This window comes from Hemitrygon akajei, unplaced genomic scaffold, assembly GCF_048418815.1.
Source record: "Hemitrygon akajei unplaced genomic scaffold, sHemAka1.3 Scf000069, whole genome shotgun sequence".
Classification (NCBI taxonomy): domain Eukaryota; kingdom Metazoa; phylum Chordata; class Chondrichthyes; order Myliobatiformes; family Dasyatidae; genus Hemitrygon; species Hemitrygon akajei.
Window position 1 is genome coordinate 183589 of NW_027331955.1, and position 12436 is coordinate 196024.

At 47.5% G+C, this 12436-nt stretch overlaps 2 protein-coding genes across 3 annotated transcripts in view; one reads left to right on the forward strand and one right to left on the reverse strand.

Annotated features, from left to right (window-relative positions):
- Positions 1-12436, forward strand: part of LOC140722104 (NACHT, LRR and PYD domains-containing protein 3-like) — a 421136-nt gene that overhangs the window by 8470 nt on the left and 400230 nt on the right. The gene's annotated exons all lie outside the window — the stretch shown is intronic.
- LOC140722075 (uncharacterized) lies at positions 7485-12129 on the reverse strand. Its single transcript, XM_073036872.1, has 2 exons — positions 12101-12129; positions 7485-7992 (listed from the first exon to the last, which is right to left on the reverse strand). The coding sequence occupies exons 1-2, from the start codon at positions 12127-12129 to the stop codon at positions 7485-7487; spliced, it is 537 nt and encodes a 178-aa protein (XP_072892973.1).

Here is a 12436-nt window from a genome sequence, read left to right on the forward strand (position 1 = left end):
GGTGACTTTTAAATAGGTTTCGGAAGCAAGGAGGATGACTTGGAGGATCGGCATCGGCACTGGAAGATAAACCAACACTCTAACTCTCTCTCTCCAACTCTACTCAAACCAAATTCCAGAACTGAACTGATTACTTACCATCCCACCGTGAGACTGTATCACCCAATCACCTGAGCTGGGGAAGCTTGGGCACACACACACACACACACACACACACACACACACACACACACACACTCACACACACAAACACTCACACACACAAACACACACACACACACACACACAAACACACACACACACTCACACACACACACTCACACACACAAACACACACACACACACACAAACACACACACACACACACGCACACACACACACACACAAACACGCACACACACACACACAAACACACACACACACACACACGCACACACACACGCACACACACACACACTCACACACACAAACACACACACACACACAAACACACACACACACACACACACACACACACACACACACACACACACACACACACATATATATATAGATAGGTATGCGCACATATAAACTCTGCTAACCTGTTTACTTTATTTCCTTCTATATCACTTTATTCACGTAGTTACTAATAAAATAGAGTTTATAACGGAAGACTCAGACTCCAGGTGAATCTGCTGGTACTTTTTAACCCTGCCGGGTGATTGACTGGGTGAAGGAGGAGGTTAAACGCCGGAGTGGAAACATGAGGAGTGAAGCTGGTAAAAGGAGCCTCCTGAACACATTGCACTACCTGTTTGAGTCTCAGAATCGTGGACTGGCTCAGGCCGCACTGGGATCTGTGGAAACACTTTCATTCAGTGGAATGACACTGACTCCGATTGACTGCGCGGTCCTGTCTCATGTCATCGGACTCTGTGATACAATATAACATTTCGACCTGGGACACTGCCTCATTCAGTGTGAAGGAATCCTGCGGCTGGGACCCGGGCTGCACAAGTGCCAGGAGTTGAGGTAACTTGACTTGTCTCTTCCTTTGAACTGTGAAACCGTTCCATTGTGTTGGTTCAATGTAAAGGAATTTGGATAAAACTGTAGAAAATCAGATTAAGAAGAATTGTGACAAATGCCCAGGGGATCGATCAGTAAATCTCCAAGGCGGGAGGGTTCTGTGGTTCCTTGTGAAGGGATGTTGGAGACTTCATCAGATCAGTGAACAACGGCCATTGGTTTAATGGTAGTAAATCACAGGAATTACCGTGTTTCTCACTGCCTGTGACACTTCCATTGACAATATTCTTTCTCACTGTTACTGACACCCAGACCGACACTGACTGCAGCAGGTGGGTCAGAGATTCACACTCCCTTCCCGGTGAGGGACAAGAGACCGTCAGCAAACTGTCCCAGTGAGAAGGAAAGAAATAGCATTGTGAGATTGTACTCTCCTGCCCTTCCCCATGTGTGACTATCACCATCAGTCCACCTGTGTGACTGTGCTCACTACGAGATACCCAGAACCCATGCGCGCATCTCCTCTCCCGATTGTGGGACTTAAGTCACACCCACCCCTCCAGAAAAATCGGTTTCTGCGTCATCCGGTCTGTTGGATTAACTTCTCCCATCGGTTTACTGCTGTGGGACCGCTCTTCCCCATCCCCCTTCATCCTGCGGGATCTCTTTTCCCCATCCCCTTGCTCCTCTGTGGTCTCTCTTCCACTTCCCCCTTCCTGCTTTGGGATCTCTCTTCCCCATCCCGTTTCTCCTGTGGGATCTCTCTTCCCCATCTCCTATCCTCATGTGGAATATCTTGTCCGCATTTCCGTCCCACGTTCTTGTTCTGTCTTCCCCTATCTTTTCCTCAGATGTAGTCTTTTCTCATCGACAGTTCCACATTCATAAATCTTCCTCACTGTGGGCCTGCCCTTTTGACCATTTCACATCAGGAACACTTTTGTAACCATCGGGAAATGAGACAGAACATGAGGAGTTTACAAAATCACATTTGCCGACTAAATTGCTGCATTCGGTGAATAACCTGGATATGGACAGTGAGGGACATTGAGAGTGATGGGAACTCCGAATAGTGATTTACTGAAGTGCTTAACGTTCTTGAACTATCCGAATGAGAGAAATTCCCTCCGATGTACGGTTTGAATCACTTTGTTCTTCAATTTGTCTGTTTGTGTTTAGATTCGGAAAGAATGGACTGGGAGATTCAGGAGTGAAACTGGTGTCTGCGGCTCTGATAAACCCGGAGTGTAAAATACAGCAACTGTGCTAAGTACCAGACTGTGAGAGATTGTGTTTATGGTGACCGTCAGTTCCATAGTAACAAGATGAAAACACGGCGACCGCCTCTGAGAAGATCTTAGAAATTCTGTTCATTAATCAGTTGAATAATTGAAGTGAGCGGGTATTTCGCTGCGCTAATGAACTGCTCTCTGAACTTGGACTGAGTTACCCCATAAATAAACGTGTTTGTGCAGCAACTTAATATCATCAGCATGATTCCAGCGTGTTGAAGTATGTATTCCGAATCGTTGTAATTATATGGATCCAACCCGGCAATGATGTAATAAAGGAATTCGGCAACATACACCGACCACAGGATGATGAAGCTCCCGGAGATGGTGAGAAGTAAGATCACAGACCTCCTCCTGCTCTGCATCTCCGGGTCACTGCGGTTCTCCGCCTGGTTCAGACCCCTCAGACCCTTACGAACGCGACTGTTCACTAAAATATATCTGACTGTCAGAGCGTTGAACAGTAGTATTAACAGGAAAGGGAGTAATGGCGTTAGAACTGTGGCAAACCAGTCATATCCCACCCACCCGGGATCCGTATAGTAGCCCGGCTTTATAATACAGTCCCAGGGTATATTGTCAATCACTTTCACTGAGTGATATATGAAGAAGTCGGGCACATTTTTAACACAGATCAGGACGCCGGTTGTTGTCAGAACCACAGCCGCAGTTTTCCCGGTGCAATACTTCGCTTTCCGCTTCTGACAACAGATGGCGACAAACCGATCAAATGAAAACATGACGGTGAACCAGACAGAGCAGTCAGTGGCTGCCTGTCCCAGGGCACCGATCACACTGCACACGGGGGTGATGTCCAGGAAAGTCCCGGGGAAGTAGTAATAACTGAGCCGCCACAGTATGACATCAAAGATGATGGTTAGGAGATCCGCCGTTGCCATGGCCACCAGATAGCGAGTGGTGCAGGTGGAGAGGCCGCACTTTCCCCGGGACAGGATCACAATCGCCACTAAATTCACTTGGGGAACAGCAAACAGAATGAGTGAATTACTGGCTCACCGATCAGTGGGTCTCAGGGCAGAGACAAGCTGGAAATTGAGAACAATCAAACTGTGCAGACAACTCATTTCTGTGGGTTTAAAAGGAGTAATGCGGGAATCTCAGATCCCTCTCACGAATGTATGCGGGGTGAACGGAGAAGGTACTCGATACTGGAAAAGGAACAGGGTTTGGGAAGGAGGCGTTATCAACGGATCGCCGAGAACGCTTGAGAGAAATCAATATAAATCTCCCCCCGTCAGGTTTTGGACTAATGTGAAAACCTGGGTACCTCGGCAACTTTCTCAGCGATGCTGATTACCGCGTTCCTGTCACCTATGTCCTGGCACTCTCACTGTGCAGCGAAGTCCCGCTCCCTCCACCTCTGTCCATCCACAAAGTTCAAAGCAAATTCATTTCCACCGTTCCAATGCCTGCATCTCCTTCTTGACTCCCGTTTATCACCCGCACACAGCACCCCCACCCCCCCACCCCCACCTCCGCTTGGATGGCTTCTTTTAAAATCCGCAACTACCCTTGGCCGGGGCTCCTTCACACGCTCTCAACGAATCCGATCAGAAAGTTTCAATTTTCGTTTTTGAGGTTTATGCTTGACCCGCTGAACTTTAAAGTATTTTCACTTCATAAGCTAGTGCTTATGTAATCAACGACAGTGTAGGTACTCCAAAAGATCTGTCTCCTTTGGGGCCGCTCCGAATTACTTCAGCATTACTCTAAATGTTCCGAAGCATATTGTACAAGAACGGAGTATCGCGTGCACCTTACCCCATCTGACCCCTAACGGACACCGCTGGGCTTGCTCTTAACTCCTGCTTCACTTCACGGATAACAGGGCGTGGTAATAAACCCTGGCACAAAACACGCACACAGGCCCTTACTTGACTTATATTCGGAGTCTGACTTACAAATGAAATCGACCACGCTCCCCTGAATTTCAAAGTCCGTTCGCTTCCCGCGCTCCCTTCAAATTTGCAAGTATTTCTTTAATAGGAGCGCAATACCTTGAATTTTGAATTTAAAGCACGTTGCTCTAATGAAACGGTATAAAAGCAAATAGCCGTAAAGGTGGCCAGCGCGCTGGATTATCTGGGTTTACTTGACAGCGGCTTTGCATTGATAAATCACAACTGCCTGCTATGAATCTACAAAATGAATCCATCTACCCGATCTTCCTCTCTACGGCCGCTTCAGCTGCCGGTTTACTTCCAGCAGAAGCCATGAATTAAAAAGGAAGGGAACTTCTGAACGAACGCAGAGATTGGTCGCAATGTGAACACCGCACTCTCTGACACTCCGACATCGCAGCGCTGTCGGTCACTGAACGAGTCCACGGACCGCGCACACAATACTTAAAATGTTAATTTGCTTGTGTTCTTACCAGGAACACCGATCACGGCAATGACCAAGTACCATATCTTCCTCACACGGTAAAAGGTTTCACGCATGCTGTCTGAGATTCACCCTGTCTTCTAGCTGTCCGCGATCTGGCTGGAGAAACTTTGAGCTGACGAATCTCCACGCTCATTCATTTATACTCGCTCCATCACACGAACTATTTAATATCACACAAGGCTGACGTGTTTTCCAACAGCTGGGGTTAAAATAAACATGAAGAAGAGGGCCTTTAAAGATGGTGATCGGTTGGAGCTTAAAAGAGTTCAGAAGGAACTCAGAGTACAGGTAAGGGGGGCAAAGGAGCAGTATAGGAGGAAGCTAGAACAAAAGCTGCAGAAAAAAAGCATGAAGGAGGTGTGGGATGGGATGAAGATCATCACCAGATGCGGTGCAAAGCGGGGGGCAAACATAAGTGGAGATGTGGAGAAAGCGAACCAGCTGAATAACTTCTTCAATAGGTTCGACAGCACAATCTCATCCTCACCGCAGAACTCCACACCAGGCTTACTTCCCTCACAGGAAAATAGCCACTCACAGGAGACCTTGCCCACGCCCAGGATTACGGTTGCACAGGTGGAAGGTCAACTGAGGAAGATCTGTACCAGCAAGGCGGCTGGACCGGATGGAGTTTCCCCACGATTACTGAGGGTCTGTGCGACTGAGCTGGGAGAACCACTACAACGCATCTTCAACATGAGCCTAGATCAGAGAAGAGTACCCAGACAGTGGAAAACATCCTGTATTGTCCCGGTCCGAAGAAACCACAACCAAAGGAGTTGAATGACTTCAGACCTGTTGCCTTGACGTCGCACGTGATGAAGACCATGGAGCGGCTGATAATACAGAATCTGAGGCCACAAACCAGGCACGCCCGGGATCCGCTTCAGTTTGCGTATAAGGAGAAGGTGGGAGTGGAGGATGCTATCACGTATTTGCTGCACAAATCACTCTCTCACCTAGATGGGGTCAGTTGTGCTGTGAGGATCACATTCCTTGACTTCTCTAGTGCCTTTAACACCATCCAGCCCAAGATCGTAAGGCACAAACTAACGGATATGGGAGTAGACTCTCACATGGTGGATTGGATAGTGGACTACTTGACAGATAGACCTCAGTATGTGCGGTTGGGAGACTGTAGGTCTGACACGGTGGTCAGCAGCACAGGAGCGCCGCAGGGAACCGTACTCTCTCCGGTCCTGTTCACCCTGTACACATCAGACTTCCAATATAACTCGGAGTCCTGCCATGTGCAGAAGTTCGCTGATGACACGGCCATAGTGGGGTGTGTAAGGAATGGACAGGAGGAGGAGTATAGGAAACTGATACAGGACTTTGTGATATGGTGCAACTCAAACTACCTGCGTCTCAATATCACCAAGACCAAGGAGATGGTGGTGGACTTTAGGAGATCTAGGCCTCATATGGAGCCAGTGATCATTAATGGAGAATGTGTGGAGCAGGTTAAGACCTACAAGTATCTGGGAGTACAGTTAGACGAGAAGCTAGACTGGACTGCCAACACAGATGCCTTGTGCAGGAAGGCACAGAGTCGACTGTACTTCCTTAGAAGGTTGGCATCATTCAATGTCTGCAGTGAGATGCTGAAGATGTTCTATAGGTCAGTTGTGGAGAGCGCCCTCTTCTTTGTGGTGGCGTGTTGGGGAGGAAGCATTAAGAAGAGGGACGCCTCACGTCTTAATAAGCTGGTAAGGAAGGCGGGCTCTGTCGTGGGAAAAGTACTGGAGAGTTTAACATCGGTGGCTGAGCGAAGGGCGCTGAGTAGGCTACGGTCAATTATGGAAATCCCTGAACATCCTCTACATAGCACCATCCAGAGACAGAGAAGCAGTTTCAGCGACAGGTTACTATCGATGCAATGCTTCTCAGACAGGATGAAGAGGTCAATACTCCCCAATGCCATTAGGCTTTACAATTCAACTGCCAGGACTTAAGAACTTTTTAAAGCTATTATTAATGCTTTTCGAGTTAGTTCTTACTGAGTTAAGTATTGTATGTAATTAGTTTTTGCTACACCAAGTGTATGGGACATTGGAAAAAAGGTTGAATTTCCCCATGGGGATGAATAAAGTATCTATCTATCTATCTATCTATCTATCTATCTATCTATCTATCTATCTATCTATCTATCTATCTATCTATCTATCTATCTATCTATCTATCTATCTATCTATCTATCTATCTATCTATCTATCTATCTATCTATCTATCTATCTATCTATCGTGAAGGGCCACCAGAAATGTCTCTTCAGAAGGGATAGAGTTCGATCGATCCCGGGATGGCAGGCGAAACGAGAAGTGCCCCCACTGGAGAACCTGAGACCGAACAGCGTCGGGCAGGAAGAGACGACCGGCGGGTCCATTCCCTGGGTCAGGATGAGTCCGTTGCGACTCGCTGACTATGGATTCCATCTCCCAGGTGAGGGCAGCCACCACACCGGATGGTGGAAGGATGGTCTCGGGGTTCGGAAGGCCCTACTCGGAGAAGATTGACGAGAGAGAGCTTCGGGCTTCCCGTTCTTGGACCTGGACGATAGGCGAGTGTGAATCTGAAACGGCCAAAAAGTAATGCTCAAATGGCTTGGCGGGAGGTCAGGCGTTTAGCGGTTTGGATGTATGCGAGGTTCCGGTGTTCCGTCCAGACGATGAATGGATGTTCCGTTCCCTCCAGTCAGCGTCTCCACTCCTCCAAAGCGAGTTTGACGGCCAGTGACTCCCGGTTCCCTACGTCGTAGTTCCGTTCTGCGGGGTTTAGGCGGCGAGAGAAGGAGGCGCAGGGATGGAGCTCTTGGTCTGGGCTGGAGCGATGAAAGAGGACCACTCCCACCCCAGAGTCGGAGGCGTCGACTTCCACAATGAATTGACCAGACGGGTCAGGTTGGACCAGGATGGGAGCGGAGGTGAAAGCATCTTTAGCTCCGAGAAGGCCGAGACGGCTTCGGGGGTCCAGTTTAAAGGTGTCGCAGGAGAGGTGAATCGAGTAAGGAGCGCTGCCACCCGGCTGTAATCCCTGATGAAGCGACGGTAGAAGTTTGCGAACCCCAGAAATCGCTGGAGTTGCTTAAGCGTCGTGGGGTTTGGCCACTCGGCCACCGCCCGGGTCTTTTCGGGATCCGCCCTCACTTGGCCGCCCTCAATGATGTACTCCAGCAAACTGACGGAACGGGCATGAAACTCGCACTTCTCTGCCTTAACGAATAGCTTGTTCTCCAAAAGCCTCTGAAGAACCTGACGGACATGGTGCGTGTGTTCCTGAAGACTGCGGGAGAAGATTGAGATGTCGTCCAAATAAAAGAAAACGAAACGGTTAATAAATTTCGTAAGGACATAGTTTATCAGGGCTTGGAAGACAGCGGGGGCATTGATGAGGCCGAATGGCATGATCAGGTATTCGAAATGACCAAGAGGGGTGTTACAAGCTGTTTTCCCACTCATCTCCCTCCCTTATCCTGACCAGGTGATAGGCACTCCGCAGGTCCAACTTAGAGAAAATTGTGGCTCCGTGAAGGGGCTCGAAGGCAGAGGTGATAAGGGGCAGTGGAGACTTATTCTTTATGGTGATGTTGTTCAGGCCACGGTAGACAATGCAGGGGCTCAGGGAGCTGTCCTTCTTCCGCACGAAGAAGAATCCTGCCTCTACAGGGGAAGATGAGGGTCGGATAATGCCCGCCGCGAAAGAGTCATTTAGGTAAGCCTCCATTGCTTCCCTTTCTGGTCGGGCAGGTTATACAGCCGACAGATGGGTAGAGGGGCGCCGGGGAGAAGGACCCACTTGTAAATTGTCCAGAATGTCCCGTTACTAACATGACTCAGTGTGTTTCATCATATTACTTTGCGGCGTTCGTAACAGGAGCCACCGGATGTGATCACAGAAACGGAGAGAAAGGGTGAAGACCGCGAAGACCAGTTTAGGAAAGCGAGATCGAGGATATGGTGTGGGAAGGAGAGTGGTTAAGCAGGCGGGGTGAGAGAGGTCAGCGAGATTACACGAGTTGCTTGTTTCTGAAGGACTTTAGAATGGAAGCGCTGTAATCCCAGAATTCCCTGCAGGACGAAAAGTCCTCTAATCGCTCAGTGCATTTATGGACAGTATTCTCTGACTCACACTTTCCGACCTAATCCCAGTCTCTCTCTCAACCCATAGTGTCTATTTCCCTCCCAAGTATTTTAATTTCGCGTCTCTCTGTATCCAGCAGTCTCCCCAACCCACCTTCCCCCCGGCCAATTTCTCTCCCTACCCGCTTTCACTCATATCTTACACCCCCCACCGCTGTCTTGGGCTCTCCCTTTCCGAGTTCTCTTCCAATCTTCCTCCTCACATTGATTTTTCCACATCACAAATTTCTGTTCTCACTCCAGATCTCTCGAGTTCCCCGGTCTCCCTCCCCCTGGTCTTTCTCTAAGCCCTCGGTCTCTCCCTCTACCCCGCCCCACCCGGTCTCGCTCAGTTTCTCTCCCCCACTGCCGTTTCTCCTCTCCTAAAATCTCGGCTGCGTCTCTCTCCCTCCCGTCCTTCTCAGATTCTCGCCACCGTCTCTTTACATTCCCCAGTCTCTTTCTCCTCAGTGAGGAAGACTAACGGAGCATTAAGCGGGATCTGGACCAATTTGAACAACGGGCTGAAAAATGGCGGGACGCATGTAACACATACACAAGTGTCAGATGTTGCACTTTGGGAAGACCAGCCAGGGTTGATCTGACACACTGAGAAACAGGGCACTGAGGAGTACGACAGAACAAATGAATCTGGGAATGCAGGTCCATATTCAATGGAAGTTGTGGCGCAGTTAGAAAGCTTTTCGTACATTGGCCCTCATAGACGAAAGTACTGAGTACAGGATTTGGGCTGTTATGTCGATGCTGCTTAAAAAATTATTGAGGCCTAATTTGGAATAATGTTGTGTTTTTGCTCAACTACCAACAGGGCAGAAATAAATACGTTTGAACGAATACAGAACAAAGTTACAAGGCTATTGCCGGGACAGGATGTTTTGAATTAAAAGGAACGATTAGGTATGTTAGCACTTTATTCCCGAGCGGGTGGAAGACTGAGGGGAGATTAAGATAGAGGTATACAACATTAAGACGCGTATAGAGAGTATAAATGCAAGCGGGCTTTCTCCACTGATGTTGGGCGAGAATACAACTAGAGATCATGGGTGAAGGGTGAAATGTGAAATGTTTAAGGAAAATAGGAGGGGAAGCTTCTTCACCCAGATGGACTCCAAAGTGTAGACAGTGCTGCCTACGTAAATGGTTATTGAGATTCCGATGTGAACGTTTAAGAGATGACTGGATAGGTACTGGTATATGAATGGCCACGGTCCGGGTGAGGTCGATGGCAGTAGGCAGTTTAAATAATTCCTCACTGACCGGACGGGCTGAAGACCCTGTTTCTGTGCAGTGGTTTCCTCTGGGTATCTCACTGGATATCTGGGTTAGAGCTTCAGTGTCTCACAGCACCGACCAATCTAGAAAGTCGTTGATACTGTTCGATTCCTCTGTCCTTGCACACACTGAAGCATGGAGACTGAGTTAATGGATGGTTACAGCATGAGAAGATGGAAGCGCAGATGTGAGATGATCATGGATGGAAGCTTTGGAAGTTGCTTATTCTGTATTCTCCAATAGCCTGCGATGGTTTTGAAGGAAGGCAAGTGTCAGCCCGAATATTTGCTTTGCCTTCGCTGCGTTTTTAGTTTGTGTAGTTTTGTGTGTTTCATTTATTATTGATTTCAGAGGGAGACACGGATTCCACACCGGCCATGTGGATTCAGGGTTAAATAGATCGAAATATGAGCGTATCTACACTCGATATGATAAAACCACGATTCAGAGGTAAATTTGCATTAGGATAAATTGATGCGTACTTGAACTGGGAATTTGGAATTGGAATTTTGGAAGGCTAGTTATTAAAACCTGCTGAACACTTTGAAATGCTGTTTTTAAGTTGTAGGGCTCCACTGTAAATGATTGCTTTGAAGTCATTGTAGCATCTGCCCTGTAATATGTAAATGACGGGTCAGATTAGATAACGTGGCGGTTCAGTCAATAGCTGAGCGATCTGTTTACGTCTTCGGCCTTATTTCCATAAATTAGCATCGTTACTGTAATATGTAAATGACGGGATAGTTAAGATAACGTGCCGGTGCCGTCAATAGTTCAGCGATTTGCTTACATCGTCACCCCTAATTCCATTAACTTTCCAGCTGTTGCTGGGTGGTCAAGTTAAATCGGTTATTTCACTCAGCCCTGTTTCGCGGAACACTGTAACTGCAGAGTCCAAAATAGAGTTGTAACTTGTACCACAATTTCGACCCTCCGTGCGGAACACGGTTGTCCGCTGTCTTCCAGCAGGAAGTCACCCTATCTACTACATGATCTACATTCTGTTAGGAAGCCAAATCTGAAGCAACGCAACCAGGTTTCCTTCGATCCCATGCCTCTGACTTTCTGAATGAGTCCACTATGGGGAACTGATCCAACATCTGACCAGAATTAATGCCCCCACATCGACTGTCCTGCGTCATCTGTTGGTATTATTTTCATTTTTTTTCCAAATAATTCAATCTGGCTCATAGAGGACAACATGCCATGTTGTCTCTCCGTAGCCAGACAACATTTCTCTAAATATTCATAATTTCCTTCTTCAATAATCCTCTCCAGTAGTTTACCCACTACTGATGTAAGGCTCCCTGGTCTGTAATTCCAAGAAGTATCCCTATTATCTTTCGTTAACAAATGAATAATATTCCCCCTCCCCAAGTCATCCAGTTCTACTTTCGTGGCCAGCGAAGACACAAAGATTCTGTCCAAAAGCTCACTAATATCTTCTCTCGCTTTCCCAAATTACCTGGACTATATCCCTTCTGGCACCGGGGAATCATCTATCATAATGTTTTCGAAGTTTCCCCCGAATCCTCTTTCTGAGCGTCTGCCGTTTTACGCTGTGTTCACATTCATCAATGTATTCAGTGAGGAGCTGCACTGCCTTTTGGGACTCCAGACACAAGTTGTCCTCTGATCTGCCCAGACTCTCTCCAGTCTCCGCCTGTTCTTCACAGTGCAATTCGCAAAAAACTTCTCAAGTCCCCTTCTACCTCTTCTAACTCGATTGTTTATTTTTTCCTTTCTACATTTTGACCCGTTATAGCCTTACCTGATTCTTTCTTCCTAATTTTTTACTATCGTTCTTTCTTCCTCTTGAAGAGTTGTTCCAACTTTCTTGTCACCCAGAGTTACTTTACGCTATCATCCTTTCCCTGCTTCAGGGAGACAAGCCTATACTGAACCCTATGTCAGTACTCCCAATAAAATCCCCTCATATTTGTTGCGCATTTCCCTGAGTGCATCATTTCCCAATTTACCTTCCCAAGTTGCTGTCAGGTCGCACCATAATTCGCTGATCCCCAATTAAATAGATCCCATGCTCCCTGATCAAGGTAAATGGAGGGGAGTTGTGCCCTGTTGTTCTGTAGTGCTGAGCCGCGGAAAGATCTGTCACCTGATCCGTTTCCTTTTCTAATATTAGATCCGGTACGAATTGTTCGCTAGACCACCTGTCTTCTTATAGTGACATTAATCCTTCCTGGTCACAACTGAGAAATTATGCTATAACGAAACATTTTTCCTTAGGGAGTTTCCAAAGAATATTATGGAAGTTTAAGTTACCCGTGCCAATAACATGACAAATGTCCATGTCC

Coding starts and splice junctions, on each gene's coding strand:
- LOC140722075 (XM_073036872.1), bottom strand. CDS start 12,129: ATGGTGCGACCTGACAGCAACTTGGGAAG. Junction 7,993..12,100: donor CCTGACAGCAACTTGGGAAG/GTAAATTGGGAA, acceptor CTTCTCCCGCAG/TCTTCAGGAACACACGCACC.